This window comes from Pan paniscus, chromosome 8, assembly GCF_029289425.2.
Source record: "Pan paniscus chromosome 8, NHGRI_mPanPan1-v2.0_pri, whole genome shotgun sequence".
Taxonomy (NCBI): Eukaryota; Metazoa; Chordata; class Mammalia; order Primates; family Hominidae; genus Pan; species Pan paniscus.
Window position 1 is genome coordinate 28,438,552 of NC_073257.2, and position 24,796 is coordinate 28,463,347.

Consider the following 24,796-nt stretch of genomic DNA (forward strand, 5'->3'; position numbering starts at 1 on the left):
TGGGGAGGATCAGTCAACTAAACAAATGTGTGTGTGTGTTTTTAAGGCAGTGTTCTGAATTCTAACCATTAAGAAGTAATTAAGTAATTTTACTTATTGTAGACTTTATGGTTCCAAATATATTATGGGTAATTCTTCAGTTTGGAAATTTAAATATATTTGTGCCACAGATTAACCAGACTTTTTTCTATTTCTAGTTTACTACTGCTTGGCAGCCGTGGAAATTAGAATTATGAAAAAACAAAGTTTCATTTAAGTTATTGCATAATTCTATTGTATTTTCTTCCCAAGTGGTTTAAATAACACATTTTTCATTACCCACAATACCCTGAGTATGTAAATAGACATTGAACATTGAAATCATCCTTGAAAACAATCTAACACGAGGCTTTTAGAGGCTGTTTTGAAATGCAGCAGGAACAGCAGCAAACTCTGAGTCCAGACCTTCTGGTCAGCTAATCAAAATCATCTTTTGTCACACAGACTTGCCATGACAATTGCTACTGCATACTAGCGGTGTCAGCAATATCTCTTGTAAGAAAGGAACCAGGCTTGAGAAATAACTTGGATGCTTCCTTGACCTCTTTCCTGAAAGGAAAGCTCCCTCACTAATACCGCTGCTATATCCAAACAAGCCATCCATCACCGCCATGGAAGCTGAACTATTTAAACTGTTGGTGCTGGTTCTACACAAGGAATGATGAATTTCCTCTCTACAACTGCACCCTATGTTATATACTATGGATAGACATGTTTTTCACTTTATTACTCCAATGCTATTTTCTTTTTCCTTACTATTTCCTATTTCCTGCATTCTAACATTCCCTCTATGCTTTCTGTGGTCTTTGGAATGTCAGCAAAGATAACACAGTATTCATCTCACCATTACTAAGGAAGAAACTCTGAGGACAGTCACCAAGACCTGTTTGTATGTGGCAATTGCAATCTGAGACCGGTTGTACACAGGGAGGAAAATGTTTATGTCGTGTAGAGTGAGGGCATGGAGAGACCGCTTAATGCAAATATTTGGTAACAGGAAATATTTTAAGTTTATTAACATATAAAGCCCATTTCTCTCTTGACTTCTATTTGTGGAAAAGGGATTCATTAAATGCAGGTCATGGCAGTCAATATATGCCTGTAAGAGTTTAGACTTCAGAACATTTGGTTTAATTTATTTTTGGCTTAAACACATTTAAACCAAATGCAAAACCATCCATTTAGATCCTTATTTACAGCTTTGGAGTCAGCCAGCAAAGCATGCAGATAAATGCTCACCTCTCAAATACCCTAGTAATTGAGTTTTTACAGTGTTTTACTCAAACGCTGTATTTTTTTTTTTTTTTTTTTTTTTTTTTGAGATGGGGTCTCACTCTATCACCCTGACTGGAGTGCAGTGGCGCAATCTTGACTCACTGCAACCTCTGCCTCCCAGGTTCAAGTGATTCCCCTGCCTCAGCCTCCAGAGAAGCTGGGACTACAGGCGTGCACCACCACACCCAGCTAATTTTTGTACTTTTAGTAGAGAAAAGGTTTCACCATGTTGGCTAGGCTGGTCTCGAACTCCTGACCTCAAGTGATCCACCCACCTCGGACTCCCAAAATGCTGGGATTACAGGCGTGAGCCACCGTGCCCAGCCTCAAACACTGTATTCTTGCTTTTATATGTATAATACATGTTTTGGGAATTTAATGCTGTATATATATTCCAGTTCTTTCTGCATTTCTGCATCTTTATATTTTTTAAGGGTAATGTTAAAATAGTCCTGAGTAGAAATGGAATGTAATCAGTCATGACCCTTTGTTTTAGATGAAGGGGAATGTTAAAAACGTGGCCACTTCTACTTTACAGCAAATTCGGCACTTCATTACTGAATTCATTATTTCAATGATGATCTACAGGATGGACTTGGGGAAGCCATCTAGAACACTACCTTGTGTCTTTTGCTTCTTAGATGAACTACTAATTGCATCCATTCTCTTTTGTAACTTCAACCAAGAGCGAGAAGGAAATATCAATGAATTTGCTTTGTACCAGACTTCTTTTCTATATAAAGGTTGTGTATTTTATGAGAGATGTATCTTTCCACAGGTGACACAAAGCTTCATGTCACTGGAGGATCAATGGCACAGACAATGATGCAGAGGAATAGAAACTTCAGGTTACTGTCTGGAGGGATGGTGGTCCTTTGCCATGACGTGTTTTGTTTGTTTTTGTTTTTTTTCTTAAGATACTTAGAAATATCAACAGAAGATTTCCAAAATAAAAATATTTAGGGCTACCTAAACCTTTGATATATTTTTACAGATACAAAGAAATGATTTAACATGCTTTTGGTAAAATGAAGGAATATTACAGAAGAATTTATTCCATCTGTATCCCATCACTAAATTTTATCCAGATTTTAGAAACCTAAAATTCAGCAGAAAATGCCTAAGTTAAATTCAAGAAAGATTTCATTAAGGTCAGAAATGAACAGCTCAAGTAAGTTAAGAAAACCTTCCTCTCTAGAAATCTATACAAAGTTTGGGGTGGGAGAATAATTTGTGACATGGGTTGTGGATTTTTAAAATCTGCTACATTCTTACAGAGTTTATATATTTTTTAAAAATCCTAAGCCTTTTATTGAAGTAGCTATTTAAAAATTAATCCATTGCATGGAGTCATTATTCTAAAAGTTATCACACTCTAATGGTAATTCTTGCAAGATATTAAGATAAACTTAGAAATTAACCATCTTGCACACTAGTATTTGAGACTCAAATTGTGGATACTGACTTCATATTCATTTAATAGTTAGAGCAAGGGTTCAACATGCCAGGCAAGGTATAAATAAATACAGAAGGCTTTCATGTCCTGTTTACATCAGTGTTTTTCAAACTTTTTAAGCTGCAGACCACAAAAAATACATACATCTCACTAGACATCTTACTACACATATTTATACTTACTGAAAGGAATATTTCATGAGCTGTATTAATATATATTATATTATATTATATTGTATGTTACTTTCCATTCAATTTCCTTTTAATGTGGATCTAGAGCCATTAAACTGATTCCATTACCCAGCCAATGGGTTTAAGTTCACAGCTGGGAAGCCCCAGCCCAAATGCCACACTACTACTTTCTTCAGGTCTTCCTGTTCAGGAAATATTATTTTCAGCCACAAAGGAGCAAACAGAATAGGTGGTAAGAGGGTAAAGTTACAGTTGAATTCTCAAACAGCATCAGCCTTAGAAAAGAGAGGCAGCTACCTATATGGCTCTGCTTATCATTGCTAGAGAAGGGCTTGCCCTCAAAATGGAGTATCTCACCTGCATCCTGCCACAGTGCGCATAGGTAAGCCATCAGAGATTCATTCATTCTTGAAAATTGAAGAGACTTCAGGATGGCCATTGCAAAATCTATGCTTTTTTTTTCACAGACTTTGTTTTCAGGGACTAGCTGATGCCCAGCTGAGAGCATGGGAATTAGGGTGGGGAAAGACATGTGCTTTGGAATGAGGAAAAGTGGAAGTAGAGCAAGTGGGAGGGTGCCCAGGACAAAATTTTGCTATCTCATAACTTGGTCTGTATAATTCAATCTCTTTTTCAAAACCCCTAAAATGTTGAAATTACTGAAACAATTGAGAAAAACAAAGAAGAAATGGGCTGTGAAAGTCTGGGTTCTAATTTCAGGTGAGCTTTTAAGGCCAAGGGCCTTGACAGATGACATCATTTCACTGTGGATCTCTTTTCTTTTGAGTGCTGTCAACGATATAGACATGTAAAGATCTAACCTTCTGATTTGGAGATCGAAGTTAATGCTCATGTTTGTTTTCTCAAGACGTGGAACTGCAAATCGGAGGCCCAGGGAATACTAAAAAATAAAATAAAATCACACAAGAGTAGCTTGTACACAACATAAAAATATTTTGTAAGTCATTCCTGCAAAACCCCACCCTGGATCACTGTAACTCTTTCCTTTGTTCTGCTTCTACCCCAGGTGGCTGAGAGCCGAGAGAAGTCATGCAATGAACTACAGGCCCCAGAAGATTCAGGTCACAGTACAGGTTGGTTCTCTCTCTCCATTTAGTCCTATACTGCCTCTTCTCCTGCCACCTTTTTGTGTGTTAAATTGAAAATAATCCAAATATATGAGAAGACACTGATTGGTTGATTGATTGATTGATTGATTGAGACAGGGTCTCGCTCCGTCACCCAGGCTGGAGTGCATTAGTGCGAGCATGGCTCACTGCAGCCTCAACTTCCCAGGCTCAAGTGATCCTCCTTCCTTAGCCTCCCAAGTAGCAAGGGTCACAGGTGCACACCACCACACCTGGTTAACTTTTTTGTTATTCGTAGAGACAGAGTCTAGTCTGGTCTTGAACTCCTGATTTCACGCAATTCTCCTGCCTCGGCCTCCCAAAGTACTGGGATTACAAGCATGAACCACCACACCTGGCCAGAAATTGACTTAGAAAACTATGATGCTTCTGTTTGATGGACATTTATGTAGTCATTGAAATTATAGCTGTGAAGTCAACGCAACAATATGGAAAATGCTTCTAATGAAATAACAATCAACAATGAGTGAAGGTTACAATGTTTATGTGCAATGCACGTCAGCTATGGTTTTTGGTTTTAAAAGTCTACAAATCGAAAAATTCCTCTACAGTACAGGAGTGCGGATGCGCTATAGGAAAACGTTTCAGAATAATATGTTCTAGTTGAGGTTACAGTTGCATGGATTACTTTTTCCTTTTAAAGTTTTCCAAATTTTTAAAACTGCTTTTATTATTTTCATAACGTGGAAATAGATAAAAACATGGGGAAAATAAATTCAATGATGATATAAATAAGGAAGTAAAAATAATAGTTAACAAATCTGTAATATTATGTTACTTACTCTTCCAAGCACTGTACTATGCCTTACACACATGATCTCATGTAATCCCAAAAAGCACTCTGGGGTAGGAGCTGTTGTTGCTGACATTATACAATTGAGCAGCAACCTGAGGATTAGAGAGATGAAGTACCTTGCTCCAGGTGCATTGCAAATAAATCACAGAGCTAGAATTTAAATCCCTGTAAGCTAACTTTCAAATCTGTTATCACAGCCACTGTAGTATCAGAGTCAAACCATTAACCAAAACTCATATTCACATGAATCAGTAATAATATGAACGAATAATAAATCATCTCTTTTGTCATAAATCAGCAGCACCAGTTCACCAGCCCTTGCCGAATGTGCTTCAAGCTACGTACTGTCCGAATGGCTTTACATTTGTCATATCATTCATTGCTCCAAACAGTCCTACAGGTAGGTGTTTTCTTATTTCAGTGTGACTTGCTCAAAGTATCACAGCTGGTATAGCTAGTATTTAAACCCAGAAGTGTCTTAATTATAAGGCATTACGCCCCAGCAAGGATTTTTTTTTTTTTTTTTTTTTGAGACAAAGTCTTGCTCTCTCGCCCAGGTTGGAGTACAGTGGCACAATCTCAGCTCACTGCAACCTCCACCTCCCAGATTCAAGTGATTCTCCTGCCTCAGCCTCCTGAGTAGCTGGGATTACGGGTGTGTGCCACCACACCCAGCAATTTTTTGTATTTTTAGAAGAGACGGGGTTTCATCTTGTTGGCCAGGCTGGTCTCATACTCCTGACCTCATGATCCGCCCGCCTTGACCTCCCCAAGTGCTGGGGTTACAGGTGTGAGCCAAAGGGCCCGGCCGGATGAATTTTTTTAAAAATTCCAAAGGAGCAATTTTCTGTCAGGCTCTTCTCTCCTTTTTAGAAGCCTTTTAGCTTTTTCTTGCCTTTTCTACTTGAAGAACTCCTAACGCATGCCTGAAATCTTGGGACAGGAGATATCTCCTGCAATACATTCTCTGATTCTATGGGCTGGGCCAGGCAGAATTGTTCTCCTTTTTATTCTCTGTCTCCTTTTTTACCACTCTTCCACCACTCAACTTATGACACTGCTAATTTTGAGTTTCTTATTGAGTGAAGGTTGTATGTTTTTATCTTTATATTGCCGACTCTAGCTTAGAACCTGGCATATAGAAGCAGTGCAATAAAAATTGCCAAAAGAGGCTGGGTGTGAGGGTGGCTCACACCTTTAATTCCAGCACTTTGGGAGGCCGAGGCGGGTGGATCACAAGGTCAGGAGTTTAAGACCAGCCTGGCCAACATGGTGAAACCCCATCTCTACTAAAATACAAAAACTAGCTGAGTGTGGTGGTGAGTGCCTGTAATCCCAGCTACTCCGGAGGCTGAGGCAGGAGAATCGCTTGAACCTGGGAGGTGGAGGTTGCAGTGAGCCGAGATCGTGCCATTGCACTCTAGCCAGGGCAATAGAATGAGACTCCATCTCAAAACAAAACAAAAAAAATGCCAAAAGAAGGATGAGGGTTTGTTCTTGTTTGCTTATTTCCAGTGATAGAAACCTTATTGTATTGCGATAGAGGCTACCTAATGATGGTTTTCATTATAGAACAATCAGCATGGGACAAAGACCCAATGAAGGTGTGACAATTTCATACTGGTAAGAGGTGCATGTGTCCTTAACTAGTACCAAACACCAGATCTCATGGCATTGATTTTAAAGCGCTCTTATTGACCCCACCGTTTAAAAAAATTTTCCCATGAGAAAATTTGTAACTTGTTATGAATCTTATTGGCATGTAAACATCTTATATTACTATAGCTACTCTATGGAAATGACTTTACTATTTAAAAATCAGAAGTAAAACTTCTGAATACTATCTTGAATATTTTGTTAAGTTAAAATACCAAGTCACTTGAAAGTGATTTTTAAAAGATAATAGATATAACTAAACATTCCTGGCAATTTATGTTGCTTTTAAAATCTTTAGCACTGCTTTTCCATTTGGAATTTTACCACAACCCACTGAGAGTATTCTGTGTAGAGTACAAAACGAAGAAGAATATAAATCAAAGTGTTTTATAACAAAACAGAATGCAATAAAATTTGATGTGTTTAAGGGCACTAAAGAATGAGATAAGAAAGCTATTAGGTTTCATCTACTATAGACCTCAGAGATAAACGAATATAAACAATTTACTTCCCTGACTTCTAAAGACTATTTGCTGGCAAAATGAATTGATATACTTTCACGTAAACACATTTGTGGTTAAGACCACACTGCCATTTTTCCTCCACTCTGAATGATACTGGTGGCCAGTTTTGTTCCAAGATTATCCTTAGATGACCTCTGCTCTAGCTGTAACACTTCTAATACTGAAAAAGGAACGAGTGGTCCATCATCTACAGATGCTGACACTGTTGCTACCACCTCAATTCATTTCTCTTTTGTCTTAGGTAACCCTCTTCATATTAAATTAGGCCATTGAGGCTGGGCTCGGTGGCACACACCTGTAATTGCAGCACTTTCGGAGGCCAAGGCGGGTGGATCACCTGAGGCCAGGAGTTCGAGACCAGCCTGGCCCCCGTCTCTATTAAAAATACAAAATTAGCTGGGCACGTTGGCATGCACCTGTAATCTCAGCTACTCGGGAGGCTGAGGCAGGAGAATCACTTGAACCCAGGAGGCAGAGGTTGCGGTGAGCTAAGATCGTGCCATTGCACTTCAGCCTGGGCAACAAGCGTGAAACTCCATCTCAAAATAAAATAGGCGGTTGGATTTTTCTCAAAAAACTAGCAAAACGATTCATTAGCTTCCAGATAAAAGGACTATGATAGTGAAAAATGTTCTAATATCTCAGTGTAGACATCCCATTCTCTCTTTCAATGCTTCATTTTGAAGTCTCATCTGTTATTCATTTGTTTTTATCCAAGGGCTTTTCACCATGTTGCAGACGGGATAGAACATGGGCTTTGCTGTAAGACTTGGTTTGAATCTTGTTCTAACCTTTACCCTCTGTGAGGCTATGGCCAATTCATCTGACTTCTCTGAGCTTCAGTTTCCTCATCCATAAAATAAAGAAAATACTTGACTCACAGGGTTGTTTTGAAAATTCAATAAAATAACATAAAAAAGCTCCCCTCCTCCCAGTGATGAGTTTATAAGCTAGAGGACAATCAATCCATGGTAACCAATAATAATATGTCATGGGAATGTACTTGCCATTGAAATATTTATTTATTTTTGCCCCAAGAAGTGAGCTTACTATAGTTTCAGCACATTTTTGAATACCCAAGATCAACACAACATTATAGCATAAAAGAGCAAAAATATCATTCTAGCATAATATTCTAACTTGAGAAAAGTTTCAAATGCTCAAGCAAAAGTATGAAACATCAGGCTAAAATGTTTATTAACTGAAAGACTTATCAGCATCTTTAAAATGCAAATACGTACCTGAATCTCCCTTGAAAAGGGAATTCTATGGTCACTGTTGAATGTCATGTCCTTCCTTTAATTGCCATTGCTAAAATCTTTGTCTTAATTTGGTTATTTTTAGAGTCTTTAGCTTACATTGCATTTCTTTTTGAATTCAAAGAAAAAGTATTTAAAGAAAATATCTATAGTAAAAACAAAGTCTGTATAAAATTGTTGTAACTAAAAGACAGGCAAGAGTAATGTATAAAGAGAAAGCATAGAAGAGCATGCATCTTTCTGTGTTTTTAGCTTGAGACGATTCACTCTGTGTAGGTTATAATGTGAAATCCCACTACTCTGGCAATTTCCTGCCTAATTTGTTGTTGCTGCTAGGTGCTGAGTTGCTGAGTGGTAACTGGAGAGCTTTCCATTTGTTCCCTGTGAAGTCCAGTTAGAAGGAAATCAGTCAGTATTTCTGGTTCTCTCTTACATTTGTTCCAGACACCATAGGGTTCCCAAGGTCACACACCACCATCCTGGTTACATTTTCCATCTTGTACTCACAGCTCAGTGGTCGAAATCCCTACAATTGGAAAGAACAGGGGGTTTAGGGGGCAGGATAAGTGACATCCTGACACAAAAGCCATGCTGGGGGCCTGGGAGCTCCCCTGGATCTCAAACACCCAGGAGGGCGACAGTGCAAAAAAAGTAATTGATGACCCTTAACTCAGAAGATAAAATGGAGAGAGAAAAGTAAAAGTTAAATTTTAGAAATAAGTGTGTTGGGTGGGTAAGGATATTTATTGTGTTTCATTAAGGAAGACAATGCGTAATATAGTATTTATATAAATAGCTTAGACAATATCTTCACTAAGGTTAATGTGAAACTCAGGGCATGAAAATCACAAATTATTAAACATGAGTAAATAAATTTATTCTATTAAGCCTTCCAAAAACAAAATGATCATAATATGTATAGATTAGCATATGATTCAATGACCATTTGCCAGAGAATTGCCTTGAACACAAATTTCTATACACCATGGTCCCATTTTGAGATCATGAAATCGACTTTCTTCTGTTCTTCAGTATTTCAGATGTAAAGAGAATACCTTCATGTTTAGCAGTACTTCCTATTTCCTTTCCTTCCCTTATATCCTATTCCAAGTAGAGTTCATACAAACTGAAGTTAGAAGAGGTCCTTGAAGCTATATACTGGACAAATTCTCAAGGTTGAACAGATGAGAGGGGAAATACAGATTTGTTCTGGAACAGTTGCCCTTGGCTCCCAGCTCCTCTTCATGTCCGCATGCTTTTCCCAGTTGCTCAGAAACCCACCCCTCACTCTCTACCCTATTCTTTTCCCATACCGCAAACCCTATGGTCCCACTCTGCATGCAGCCATAGCTACTTACATTTTTCCATTATTTCACTCTAACTTGTTATGTGCCATCGATATATTATCCGTCACCCTTGTTCCAAAAGGTAAGCTTGCAATATGAGGACTTTCATAAAACAGCAAATTTGGGGGGAATTTCTGTCCCTGTGATAGGTTCGGAAGAGGGTTCTCAATATAATGACCATTTATCCATCTGTCAGCTCTATTGAAATTTTATTTTATTTTTTATTTGTTTTTTTGTCCTTCTCTGTTATCTATTGAAATTTTATGTAAGAAAATAATATAAAATTTCAGAAATGATCTTCCATTCCCTTCTATTTTATTAACAAAAGCCCAAACCCAAAACCCAAGCAAAAAACTTGAAACATTCCCCAGACATCTAGCTAAAGAATTCTGTAGGTAAACCACACACTTTGAGAATATAAGCTTCAAGAAGGCAGAGGTTTTTGTGTCTGTTCTAGTCCTAATGCCTAGAGCAAACTTGGACACAAAGTAAGTGATGGTTCAGGAACAACAGAGTAGAGGCAGCTGACACTTTCTTGTAAAAGAGAAGGCTACAATGAAACAGACAAGTATGCAACTAAGTATAAAACCCTGCTCCCAGAATCCCCAGATACACAGACACATGGAAATATCTGTCCTAGTTATTGAGAAAGGAATGGATAACTAATATTTGGAGGCACAATTTAATACATCCTCTCTTCAAATATCCTGAAAGACAGTTAGTTACGTCGGATGAGCTAAAAAACATCTTTTCAAAAAGGTGGTAATATTCTTTCTTCTCAAAGTTAGGTTTAGTATGTCTTTAGCTCCTTAAGGATCCATAACTAACCGCTAATCATACAGAGATGCTTTGTGTTGGGATTATTAACTCAGTCATGAAAACAGAAAAAACAAAACCCAGAAAAATCTTTCGTAAGTGCTCATATGTCCCTTGAATTACATTCAAGGATTTAGTTTCTATAGTAAATTTTTTTTTTAATCTCACCTAAAGGTTAAAAGTTATATGTACAGTTTTTCCCCAGTTTTCTGGAAATAGTTCTTTGACATCCCTCAAAGAGTTTTTTCTCCCTTTCACATCCCCTCCACCCTTTTTCTTTTTTTAGGCATTATTTCCTCTCTTTAATAAGAAGAACAACGACTTTTTATGGACATTTCTAGATTATTTTCCTCTGCAGTTCCAGGGACATTCTTGTTCTAATCCATTTATAGCTCTTAGAGTGTTCTTCATTCACTGAAAATATTAACTGTATACCCACTATTTACCAGGCCTGACAAATGAGACCCCTTGTCCTCACTGAATTCTTAATTATTTTAACAATGTAACAAGTAATTCTAAGCAATTATAACAGCAGTGGAAACACACAATTGCAGCAGAGTTGGGAAATTTTATGATAGGATAAATAAATAGTGACAAAGGAGGACGTGCACATAGATCCAAGCAATCAGAGAAGGCATCCTGGAGGAAGTGGCATCTGAGCTGATGGGGGCAGTGCATATCAGTGGTTAAGAACAGGGGCCCAGCAGACATGGTGGCTGATATCTGTAATCCCAGCACTTTGGGAGGCCAAGGCAGGTGGATCGCCTGAGGTCAGCAGTTTGAGAGCAGCCTGGCCAACATGGTGAAACCCCATCCCTACTGAAAATACAAAAATTAGCTGAGCATGGTGGCTGGCGCCTGTAATCCCAGCTACTAGGGAGGCTGAGGCAGGAGAATTGCTTGAACCTGGGAGACAGAGGTTGCAGTGAGCTGAGATCGCGCCATTGCACTCTGGCCTGGGTGACAGAGTGAGACACCATCTCAAAAAAAACAAAACAAAACCAAAAAACAAAACAAACAGGGGCCTGGACCTAACAGTTGATGTTTGAACTTGCTTCTGCTACATAATAGCTGTATAACCTTGCGCATGTTACTTAATTTATTCTTATCTATAAAACAGGGATAGTGACAGCAGCTTCTCTATAAGGCTGTTATAAGAATGAAATACATTCTTTTTAAAAATTATTATTATACTTTAAGTTCTAGGGTGCATGTGCACAACGTGCAGGTTTGTTACATATGTATACATGCGCCATGTTGGTGTGCTGCACCCATTAACTCATCATTTACATTAGGTATATCTCCTAATGCTATTTTAAAAAAAAGAATGAAATACATTCAAGAACTCAGAGAATTACCCAGTTCATAGCAGTTGTTCAGTAAATGTTAGCCACCTCAATTATTATTGTCTCAACTATTATTAAGCCTCAATTTTTATTAAGTCTCAATTATTATTTGAAGGATGAGTAGAAAGAATTGAAAATAAGTAGGATAGATAAAGAGGATGAGGGAGCAGAGTTAGTGTGTTGGGAGGAGAAACGGCTGGAACAAGCTCTCCGTGTCATTACAGGAATGGAAAAGGAACTCAAGCCGGCTGGAAGCGTCAGCATTTAGCGATGAGGCTGAAGAGGTGAGTGGGGGTGATATGATCAAGGGTCTCATGCATTATCTGAAGGATTTGGATCTTATCCTCAAGGCAATGGGGATTTGAAGACAGTGCCGTGTCAGATTTGTAATTTAGAAAGATGAATTTTTTTCTAGGTTAGAGGTAAAGAGTTGGCAAGACAAACTAGGAAGACTGTTGCAATAATCTGGGCAAAAGATCATGTCAGCCTGGATGAAGGTGGTGACAGTGGCTGTTGGATGGACTCAGTCCACAGTCTCTCATATCCTTCTCTCCATCCAACTGCTACTGTCATCACCCTCATCCAGGCTGGCATCACTTTAGGTATTAGAAGCCAGGGGATGCTGATGTCATTCTTGTACATAGAAAATGAAAGGGAAGCTGGATGTGGTGGCTCACACCTGTAATCTCAGCACTTTGGGAGGCCAAGGCTGGGGGATCACTTGAGGTCAGGAGTTCAAGACCAGTCTAGCCAATATAGTGAAACTGATCTCTACTAAAAATACTAAAATTAGTCAGGTGTGGTGGTGGGTGCCTGTAATCCCAGCTACCCGGGAGGCTGAGGCAGGAGAATCACTTGAACCCAGGAGGCAGAGGTTGTAGTGAGCCAAGATCATGCCTCTGCACTCCAGCCTGGGCAACAGAGCAAGACTCCATAAAAAAAAAAGAAAGAAAAAAGAAAATGGAAGGGAAGAGGGGTGTGAGTGGGAAGACCAAAAGTCTGGATACAGACATGCTGAAGGCGAGCTGGCTGTGAGAGATTGAACAAGAGATGATAACAGGTCCCTAGAATCGTTCACAGAGACAGAAAGTAGAATGGTGCTTACCAGGGCCTGGGGAGAGGGAGCAATGGGGAATTATTTTTAAGGGTTGCAGAGGTTCAGTTTGGAATGATGTAAAAGGTCTGGAGATGGACAGTGCTGATGGTTGCACTACCACGTAAATATAATGTCACTGAACTGCGCACTTGAAAATGGCTAAAATGATAAATTATATCTTACATGTATCTTACTACAATCATAATGATGATGATGATGATAAATATAAAACATGTACACCTTTTTTCACAGAAAAATTAAGGAGAAAAATCACCAAAAGGAAATATAAAGGCTGGCTCAGCTAAGGTTTTCCTAGAGCAAGAGATGATAAGCATTTACATTTTCTAAAAAGACGAATGTTTTCAACAAAAGAATAGCCAACCTTACAATCAGATAATACCTAATATTTTTCCCCTTGAGGAAAAAATGGTTAAAAAATCTTGAACTGAGTTGAAATCAAAAGGTACACAAACCTTAAACTGTTTCCAAACAAGGAAGAAATTAGAATGTGGCTTAGTCACGTAAAATTCAAAGACTGAGCGAAGTCTCTGCCAAAGGGAAATTGACGGAGAAAAAAGTAGTGAAGGAATCATTTGAGATTACAGATAATGTCCCTTGTAATGTTTACAGCCAAAGATAGAATCCTAAGTGCTCTCCCGTGTTTTCTATGCAACAGAGCCAACAGTAACCTGGATGTTCTGCTAAAAGAACATTTTAGAATAGGTCCTTTGTTTCGTGAAGTCAGGGGGGGAGTGACAAGAAGGGAATTGAAATAAAAATATGAGTGGAGCTCTGGAATATTAAAAACAAAACATACTCAAGCTTTGTTTTTGTGCTTGTTTATGCGTTATCTGCAGGTAAGTATTTGTAGATGACATTTTTCTTCCTGTTTTTGCTTGTAGAGATTTTATTATGAAATGACATCTTCAAATCAAAGTGGTTATTAAACACCATTTTTATAAGTTGTGTGTATAATTACTTCCTTTATTCTTATTTATTTATTTTTATCTTAAAGTGACTTTAATAGAGAAATGAAGAGGATTAAAAAATATCACATAATTGGCTGGGCAAGGATGGCTCGTGCCTATAATATCAGCGCTTTGGAAGGCCAAGGTGGGTGGATCGCCTGACCCCAGGTGTTCAAGACCAGCCTAAGCCATATAGCAAAACCCTCTCTCTACAGAAAATACAAAAATTAGCCAGGCATGGTGGTGCACACCCGTAGTCCTAGCTACTCAGGAGGCTGAGATGAGGGTTTTGCTTGAGCCCAGGAATCGGAGGTTGTAGTGAGCTATGATCACGCTGCTGTACTCCATCCTGGGAAACAGAGCAAGACACTGTCTCAAAAAAAAAAAAAAAAAATACAAGAAAGAAGAAAATGGGATGATTATAAACCACTCCTGGAGAAATTAGGGTTTATACTGATTTTCATGTTTGAAATAACAGGGAAATGAAAGCTGAGTGGAGAGTTGCAAATACTCTTGAAAAGAAATGGAATTATTTTTCCCCTCTATCCAACTTCACTGTCAACATGGAAGAGTTAAGAATAATTTAGGACTATTTTTTAAAAAACTACTTTATTAAGATGTGACCGACATACACAAAACAGCAGTACATATTTAATGTATAACATTTGATGACTTTGGAGTTTTTTTTTTCCTATACATTTCTTCAACAGATACTCAGGGATTTTAAATGACTGTTAAAGATGCTCTATCATTACCCATCTAGATTTTTTAATTTTTTGTTTTTTACTAAGAAGATCATTCAACTAAAACAAACAAACAAAAATCATGAGACTAGAAGTGTGAATAGAGAATTTTATATTCCCTAAGTTTTTTAATGCCTTTAAAATACCAACATCACAACAACAGTTTGTTAACATCTATTTAGAAGAATTACTTTTCATTACATTATTCAATCATTAAAATGGACAAGGTCCTCAGGGGGTGTGGTATTTGGAAACTAGTAGACATTTAATACATTTAAGCTAAATGAACAATGCTATCAGCAAGTATTTAAGGAGCACCTACTCTACACCTCATCCTATGAAGGAAACGTGAAACTTGGGCTTTACCCTTAATTGTGAGTTTGTATATTTCAGACACTGAGGGACTTTCTCTGTTATTCTACAATGTATTTTTAATAGTTTTCTAGACCAAGTGATTAAGGACACTGCAGAACTGGAGGATGCTTTGAATGGGAAGATTCATGTTCTGATAAGGAAGGGGAAGACTATAAATAGCATTGTTGTCATTTAAACAAATAGCGGCATTGAGGAATGGCAAATGAGGAAGACCAGGCTGTTCCTGGTCATAATTCTGACAAGGTGGACCAAGAAGAAAGGGAAAGGACCTTGTTTCCCTTCCGGTGTCAGTCCAGGCTTTTATCAGTGCTCATCAGGGATTGGCTGGACCTTCTTCCCTAACCAATAACGAAAACCAGGCTTCCTGACATGTGCTTGAAACTGACAGGAACTCAGTGCAAGGCTAGAAAAGTCAGTGAAGACAGGGAGTTAGCTTGGGAGTTTAGCTTTTTGATCGCATTGGTAAGCTTCTTCTTTCAGCCAGTCTTGTTCTCTTTTTTGCTTTAGCTCTCAATCTTTGGCCGATCTATCTTTGCACTGTGGCAAAGAAAGACATTAATACTGTGTAAGCCCACCCCTGCTTTGTGGCTCATTGCTGTTATGATTTAACAAAAGAAGGTAGCATTTTGCTGTCTTTCATTAAGGAAGAAACTCTCAGCTAAGATGGCCCTTCTTAACATTTACTTGACTTCAAAAATATACATAGCTCTTGACTTCAAACAATTTGCAGGCATTACCTTGTTGTTGCGTTCGCTCCCAACGTAATCTGCCTCTTCTGGTATCATTACAAAGAGTTCAGCTTCATATGCTCCTTCCCCTTCATTTCTTGCATTTATTATGAGCATAAGGTGATTTTCATCTCCAATGATTACCTGATGCTTATCTCTAAAAATGCAGTTTAAAAAGAAGGATTAGGTACTCTACTTCTTGGCTTCGTGAATATTTTATTTAAGGATTTATAGAGGAGGAAAAGAAAAATGGCAAGTGCAAAAAAAGAAGATGGACCATCGTGAAGAGATGGTAGGAAGAGGCAAGAGAATCATCTCTGGGTAAAAAGGGCAGGAAAACACCCAGTAGTGTTGGTAAATGTTTAACAACCAGTTCTCAAAAAAAAAAAAAAATTGATTTACAGCATTTTCAGATTCCAGTGGTGTAAATCCATGAACCGTGGTCATTTTCAAGCTACCAACATATTTATCAATCTACCAACAAAATTACTGCAAATTTAACATTTCACTTACAAGCCAGAATGAAGCAGCTTCAGCACTTCACTGAAAACATACATTAGGAAGAAAATGGGCAATGGAATAAAAGGAAGAGAGGTGGTTTAGAAAGTAAGAGGGATAGATTAATGCAAAGGAAATAATGAGAGGGAAGAAGCAGGCAGATACAATAAGATCTTAAATCACTGGTAGAGGACTTCAAGGTATTTTGAAGACATGCAGTTCACTTAGAACTGCAAATCAAACCAATAGTTGGAAATGCCTACTCCACTTTTTAATCTTACTTAAAGCGATTGCATTTGAAGTTGATAAATTATGAAATTTGGGGGAAGTCCCTCTGAGAAGTTACCAAGCAGATTCCAAACACTGGCAGTGAGAGAGTTCCTGGGAGGGAAAGAAACACAAATCTGTTTCTTGACCACAGAATGTTTTACATCCTAGTCCATGCCTTCCCATAACAGAATACAGTGCAATTTCCAGTGCTGGAATGGGGGCGTCCATTACTGGCAACTGTGAAGCCCTTTGATTCTTTTCAGTTTTGTGACACCTTCTGCTTTACTCCATAGAGTGCTATTTAGGTTTATTTATTCAATAAGTTAAAATTAATTTTGTTTTGACAGTTTTAAGGATGGCTTTGAGTCATGGGGTGCTGAAAAAAAGTTTGGTTGAAGGTGTAGATGGAACCTGCCTGTCTGAATCCTTTGTCTACTTGACTGAGGCAAGTAAACATAACCCGAGCCACCCCATCAATGAGTTTACTTTCAACAAAAACATTTTTTTTCCCACTTTTGCTGAAAGATGAAACGACCCAGGCAAAATCTTAGGGTGTGTCATTTGACACCAATGACAAATAACTGACCCAAACCACAGGCTAACCCAAAGTGTAGCCAAGCTCAAGAATTTCACGCAGCATAGTTTTTGGTAGTCATTGGAAGTGTATACTTTCTCCAGAGAACCTTTACATAAATACCTGTAATTCCATTAGATACAAAGCACACGTTTAGTTATTTAAACTTACGGTCTAGCCGACAGCTTCAAGTCAGGAACACACAGATTGTCTTCTCCACAGTCCACCAGAATGTGAGCCTGTGTTGTATAAACACACATCAGGAACAATCTAGGAAAATCTGATTCACATCCTTTTTCTTGAAAATTCTGAATGGTGCCACAAACGGAAACAAAGCTTTCCTCTCACTATGCATGACTCTACCCAAGCCAATAGCCTACATTTCACAGTGACCTCCCAATACAGGCTACTTTACGTAATAGCCCAATTCCAATGCACTCTGAAATATCTGTAAAGAATGCAACTCTGCCCATGGCTTGAGGATTACAGGCTGTATTGCTTCCATTACAGCCACATTTTGAACAAATTAAATCTTGATTGCACAAGAGGAAAGGCTTCCGAAAAACACAATCATGCAGTGTTTCAGGAAACATGGTAGGAAAACTCCCAAATGTTCCATGTCTGCATGCAGAAGTAAAAATGAAAGGAGCTGGCTTTAGTCTTAAAGCCATGAGAACAACACCCCAGAGAGCTTGCTTGAGAAAATGCCGTCAAAGACTGTGAAGGACTTACCTGTTCACTAACAATGTTTTCTCTGTAGTAGTTCAATATTGGTTTCACTTCCAGGCCTTCTTTAAAGGTGGATTCGTCCAAACTGTAATTCAAACTAATGTTGATTGGAGACAATTTATCTCGGAATTCAGTTTCATCCTAGGAAAAATAATCACAAACTCAACAGAGGCTCCATGAAATAGCTGCAAGATGTCAGTCTGCAAAAGTCAGGCAACACTGGAATTTACTCAATGAAAGTGAATGATGAAACAATTATCTTTGCAGCAGGCTTAGATGGAGGCTGATTTATGTGGTATATAGTAGCCAGCATACCTAATATATGTGCAGTGATGAAATCATTTAGAGATGCGGCTTCATTGAAATACGCTTCTGGAGCCAATCTTTGGGTTCTCCAGACCTTCAACAACTCATGCAGAACTGGTCAAGTTGCAAAGTAAAAGATTACACGTGTATATCATAAATGTCACAAAAAACATCATGAATTTGGATTTTTGTTTTCATGAGGTTGCCAGAATTTATGAGTTCTCTCTTGGGGCTCAGAAGAAGAAAACATCTTGATTCTCTTCCTCTCATCATCTTTTTAAGCCCTTGCCTGCATGAACTTCAGAACACCTTCAGGATATTTGAAGTTCTTTTGGAAAAAGAAACAGAACTCCTTTAGTAGAGAGGGGTAAGCACCAAACAGCAAGCACTAAACACACGGTGGATATGTCACCCTTCAATTGTTTGCCAATCAAGGGTCAGGTATCCAACTTTTCATTCTTGAGTGTGATTGTGAACCTGTGATCTTCCCTAGGGTGGTCCTTGCTAACTAAGTCCCCTAATGGAAAAGAGAAATTGAGACAGTTATCACAACCTCACAACCGGCAAGGTGAAGATAGGTAATTGTGTTATAAATATTTTTACTTTAAAATTTCGGTAGGTTTTGAAGTCATTGTAAAAAGACATTACTTTAAAGAAGATAATTATAAGTTACTTCTAATAAAAGCTTTGAATGCCTAAATATTTTCCTGAATTGGCTCTGAAACATGCATTGATAAAATCTAACAAGACATACTCACATAGGAGAAAAATTCACATAAACTGTGTTGCACTTTTATGTATTTTGGGGAGGAGGTGGGTAGAAATGAAAACCATGTGAGCTGAATGCCATTATAAAGATTTTGATCAAAATGAAAAGAAGCCTTAGAAATTAATAGCAACACATCATCAGGTTAGTTGAAGTCAGGGTCAAGAGGAGAGTATTTGACCCTAAAATAAAGTTTCCTGCTATGAAAATGAAAACAGACAGATGGGGGTCTATGCAGACAAACATGATGGTTAAATGGAGAAAAATGGTTGGAATTTGGATATGAAGGTGAGAGGCCAGAGAAGTCTTTCTGGAATACTTACTCGAAGGTAAACGGTGAAATCCTGGCACTGGTGGGATTTCTGCCTTTTTATCACAAGAGGGAAGACGCGATGAGCCTGATGGCTATCAAGGAAAAGCGTCCGTTTAATAGCTCCTTTCTGTTTCAGGGAATCTAATTGCACCTCTGCCATCAAGACTAAAGGACAGAAGTAAAGTAGAGAAAAAGTATTCAGTGAACACAGTGCTCTATCAGAGAGATGAATTTCCATTTCAAGTTGCTTATTCAGGAAACAGTTCTTTTTCATAGTTGAGACCAAGCATGATAAATGAGCTGGAAAAATTGTATAACATACTCTCCAAGCTAAAAATGTTTTATAATGGTTTTATAAAAGTTGTCATTTTCCCTACAATTATATGTTCTTATAAATAATAGTATTACCAAGTACTGAAGTAATATTTATTAGAAGGTTCCATATATGCAACAGATATCTTGGTATTCCTCAAGGGTTCTTTCATTTTTTATGGTCTGTGCAGAGAAATGGTTACTGTTCAACTTTCTTAGTATACCACAAGAATGTAAAAATGAAAACATGCTTACCTATTGTGTTTGCAATGCTCTGGCCTGTGACAGATGCACATACTCTTAAAGAAAAGCTATAGAAAATAATAGTAATTTATTGGTTAATAAAGTTTTGAATCTAAAGTAGAAGCCTTCCTTTACCTAATCCCAGATAACGAATATCATTTTCTCTATATATTTCTAATTACACACACACACACACACACACACACACACACACCCCTACACCCCTTCTACCAATTGATCTCAACACTAATACAATCAAGACAAGTGACATTATTATTACATGGAAGGTAATACTGGAAAATAGTACAGGAGGTTAACTGATTTAATCAATTGCTCAATTAATCAATTACTTGTTGCTTTTATTCAATGAATACAGGTCAGTATCTTCCATGTGCCAGGGAGGGAAGAATTAGGCAGCAGAGCAAGAGGATAGCTAGAGGTAAAATCTGGAGGTGAGTAAGAATCTGGACCCATTTGAGGAAACTGAAGAAATTCAATGTAGTCGGGGCACTGAGCAAGATGGCAAAGTTGTAGGAGGCAAGGCTGGCTTGGTGGATCGGTGAGGAACAGGGCTTTGAAAGTCATGCTAAAAAATGCAGATTTAATCTTCAGAAGCATGCAGCACATGGTATGCTTAACTTAAAACACCCACTCTGCTTGGAAGGAGATGAAATTTGGCAGAACCTTGCTACAGTTGGGGTAAGACTGGAGGTTGAGACGAGAAGAGGGAGGGGAGAAAGAGAAAACAGGAAGTTTAGCATGGCTGTCTCAAGCTAGGTGGGCACAATGATATAGGAATAAAGACAATCAAGAGAGGGCAGATGTCCATGAGAGACACTTTGGAGTTGTGCCTTGAATACACCATCACTACCATTCAAGGCAATGTCTGCACTGGCTAATAGGATGATCTGCACTTGGCTTTGGTCTGTGGCTACAGATGGAATGAGAGACGACTGACTCCCTGGCTGCCTTTGTTGAATGAAAGTGCTCACCTCTCCCTGAAAAATTCCAAGCCCTAACAGCTATCACTAGAGATGGGGCCTTTTCATATTTCTAGGAAAGTGAAAATATAAGAAAATACTTAAGTATGGTTTAATGACAGTCATAAACTTTTACCTGTAAAATACTATAGTATGATGTGGATATTTCTACGGAATTCAAAGGGAGTAAATAATCCCCAATCATACTTTAATTATGTGTCAGCTTCCTGTGTCAAATATAATGAAAAAGTGTCACATCTGGGATTCATCTATCTGCCGTGACCTCAGTCAATGTCTCCCCTCAGGGTAAATAATTTGCCACATACCATTAAGCCAAAAGTTTCCTGAAATGTCTACGCTATTACAAGTGTTTATTCCGCTTCCCCAGAGAAATCACTGATTCCAACTTGCTTCTGCTTCAATTAGAATTATTCAAGAAAGATGAAGAGTTAATCACATCTTTCAATTTTGTAGTAAGCCTGGCTTTCAAAATTAGAATTTTTCTGTATCCAACCTTGTTGAAAGTATTTGGGTGTATATTCAAATCAGCCAATGATCTTTTTTTCTATTCATCATTAACTGTGTAGACCAAAGCCATTAGCTTTTATAAAATAAATTCCTATTTGTAATGAAATTATCAACATATATACATTAAAATCATTTTAGATACAGTATTTTTAATACAAACAATTCAAAATCAATAACAAATTTTTAAAAAGGAATAAAGTTATACAAATGAACATTTTTTTTTCTTATGGGATGGTATATAGTTGATAAATGATATTATCAGCTAAAGGGTTACTATTTATTTATGAATTACATGTCAGTATAAATCTCTTTTTCTTTCTTAGCTCTCTCTTTCTGTTTTCTGAATATCATTACCAAATGGATGACTTTAACTTTTTTTCATACAAGTGTAATATCACTGCTACAATGTACTGAATTCTCAATAATAGCACTCCAACCTAAACCTGCCAGTTCATAGATTACTTTAGTGGAAAAGAGTCTGTGAAGTCATAATTTTTCAAACTCTGCATTATGATCTAAAGAAAATTTCAAGATTTTATAGTAGTGGGCTGATGTGTTCATTCTGAATTTAGGAAAACATACTATATTATATATAAGCACACATACATCACAGGTCATATGGAGCATAGAATTAGGATCACTTGCAGGCCTACAGCTAATTACAAAGTATACTTGGGTCATTAGGGAAAGCTGTAAACTTTTATTAAATTAGAATTAAAATTTCAAACTAGAAATATTGGTCATTTTCAGTATGGCCCATTAGTCTAAATAGGTCTGATTAGAACAAAAAACCCATCAAATCAATCCAAGTCCCTTATTACATAAATTCTAAATTAAACTGTTTGTGGACAGTGCTTTTGATATGGCCAGAAGGCAGGGTGATACACTACATGATCTTCTGAGGCTAGTCCCAACCCAAGCACGGTTGGAATAATGATTCTGCATTGTGACTGTGCTCACAGCTGTCTATGATGAAGAGAAAAATGAGATAAATGTGAAACACGATTTAAAAGTACAAAGCAATTCATTTTACATTCTCATCAGTTTTCAGTCCTATTTCAGTGATAGCAAATAGCAGGTTTCACACAGTCACTCACATCTGACAAGTTTTTTTAATCAGGTTGGACAACTGGGTCGTTACTCACTTTTACATTTCTAAAATGAAGTATTTCACTAGTTTTTCTTTTTATAATTGGTTAGTCACCAGTTATATTAATATTTGTTGAGCTGGCTTTTTTCCCCCTTTTTCTAACTTAGAAATACCAATTAAAGATAGATACTTTATAAAACTACACCGCTGTTTGAAAGACACAGAAATCCACATCGATGGAAGTGAAGAACTATTTGCCAAGTAGAGTTTATGTGATAGTTTTCAGATGTATGATATAAAGTTATATCAAATACAGACACAAATAACAGCAGAGAAAATCAACAGAGACCTTTCAGTCATTTTGGAAAAACTAAGCTAAGTTCCTAAAATAAAGAAAAAAGAGAATCAAAGAAACACATTCTAGACTGAACCAGCTGTTAACTTTCTGTCTTCTGAGGCTCTGAGGCACCATTCACAAATTTTGCATGTGAAAATAAGACTTCTTCCAGAAAAACGTATGCAATGGAAACAAATATAATTGTAAAGGGATATACATTTGTCCACATAACAAATTGCACTTTATCTTAATAATATGATTAAATGCAGTAAGAAAATGGCTCATGAAAAGAAAGACATTTTCTTGTTAAAAAGTAGTATTCTTTCCATAAAACCAAACAGAACTCTTTTTTTTTTTTTTTTTTTTTTTTTGAGACAGAGTCTCGCTCTGTCACCCAGGCTGGAGTTCAGTGGTGCCATCTCAGCTCACTGCAAGCTCTGCCTCCCAGGTTCACGCCATTCTCCTGCCTCAGCCTCCCGAGTAGCTGGGACTACAGGTGCCCGCCACCGCGCCCAGCTAATTTTTTGTATTTTTAGTAGAGACAGGGTTTCACCATGGTCTCGATCTCCTGACCTCGTGATCTGCCCGCCTTGGCCTCCCAAAGTGCTGGGATTACAGGCGTGAGCCACCGCGCCCAGCCCCAAACAGAACTCTTAATCTGGTTTAAAAAAAAAAAAAAAAAACAAAAAACCACACACTTCAGTCTTATACAAATATCCATTAAACTAAAAACCCTTAGAATCAATTATCTAGTTCAAAACAACAACATTCTATATCAGAGTGTACCACATGTGCTTAAAGGAATTCAGCCTAGAAGTCCATTCTGTTATGAAGGTGTGAACATGAGCCTATTTGGGGGAAATACTGAAGTTTTAATACTCATGAACAAGTAGCAACTCTCACAGTTCATTGTTCATTTAATCATGCATGGGTAAGGATAAACGCTGGCTCTCTGACATATTTTCTCAGATCAGGTTTTCATTATACTATTTTATGGTTTTAACCAAATGTGCCCAGGGCATTTTCCAACTCTTTTCAAGAGCAGTTAAAGAAGAGGATGCTCTCCCGCCACACTCCCCAGCTCCCAGCAATAGGATGTTTTTCAAAGAATTCTTCAGGGTCCTCTAAGTCCCCACCCTCCACCCTCAAAAGCTTTGACTCCAGTATGAACTCCTGTCAAAAGGCCATCAACAACATGTTAAAACTGGCTGGAAATAACTTCTCTGGGTCAAGAGTGGTTAGTTCTGCAATTCTGACATTCTCAGAAACCAAAAATACTGTCTGAGTTAGACCACGTCTCCTGAAAAATAAGGGCAAAATATTAAACACCCCAAGGATTTGTTGATCTTTCAGAGGGTATACCCTGAAGGTATTAACCAACACAGTGACTTCTAACTCTTGAGGACCTACATATTGGGAAACAGTGGTATTTTCTTGAACTGTGTTATAGTCAAGTACCATCTTGTACTCCCTCCAGATGGCTGACAAAATTCAGAAGGAACACTTTCAGGAGTCATATCAGCCAGCTTCTGAAAGTACAAGCAAAGCCTCCATCATCCAGCAAAAGGAATAATTCAATCGCTATTCTTAATGACAGACACAAAAATACAGCTTATGGCACAAAAATCTTGTATAATGTGTTCCTTCTGTCTAGCTGTGCATGCTAAGTTACAAAACTGGTATCTGTTGTCAGCATAGAAAACCCAGTAAATTAACCCAGTAAATTGACTAGTTAGAAATGGGACATCGGCTGGGCACGGTGGCCCACGCCTGTAATCCCAGGACTTTGGGAGGCCAAGGCAGGTGGATCACCTGAGGTCAGGAGTTCGAGACCAGCCTGACTAACATAGTGAAACCCCGTCTCTACTAAAAATACAAAAATTAGCTGGGAATGATGGTGGGTGCCTGTAATTCCAGCTACTCAGGAGGCTGAGACATGAGAATCGCTTGGACCTGGGAGGTGGAGGTTGCAGTGAGCCAAGATTGTGCCACTGCCCTCCAGCCTGGGTGACAAAGCAAGACTCCATCTCAATAAATAAATAAATAAATAAATAGGACATTATATGTGCTTGAAAAGCAGTATCTATA

At 38.0% G+C, this 24,796-nt stretch overlaps 1 protein-coding gene across 2 annotated transcripts in view; it reads right to left on the reverse strand.

Annotated features, from left to right (window-relative positions):
* ITGA8 (integrin subunit alpha 8) overlaps positions 1-24,796 on the reverse strand; it is a 209,391-nt gene that overhangs the window by 74,771 nt on the left and 109,824 nt on the right. For both annotated transcript variants that reach the window (XM_003831184.5, XM_063607282.1), the window contains exons 16-22: positions 19,786-19,841; positions 19,229-19,383; positions 17,837-17,974; positions 17,276-17,343; positions 15,772-15,919; positions 8,778-8,870; positions 3,783-3,862 (exon numbers count right to left, since the gene is read on the reverse strand). In XM_003831184.5, the coding sequence (XP_003831232.3) occupies positions 3,783-3,862; positions 8,778-8,870; positions 15,772-15,919; positions 17,276-17,343; positions 17,837-17,974; positions 19,229-19,383; positions 19,786-19,841 (738 nt within the window). The remainder of the gene's footprint in view (positions 1-3,782; positions 3,863-8,777; positions 8,871-15,771; positions 15,920-17,275; positions 17,344-17,836; positions 17,975-19,228; positions 19,384-19,785; positions 19,842-24,796) is intronic.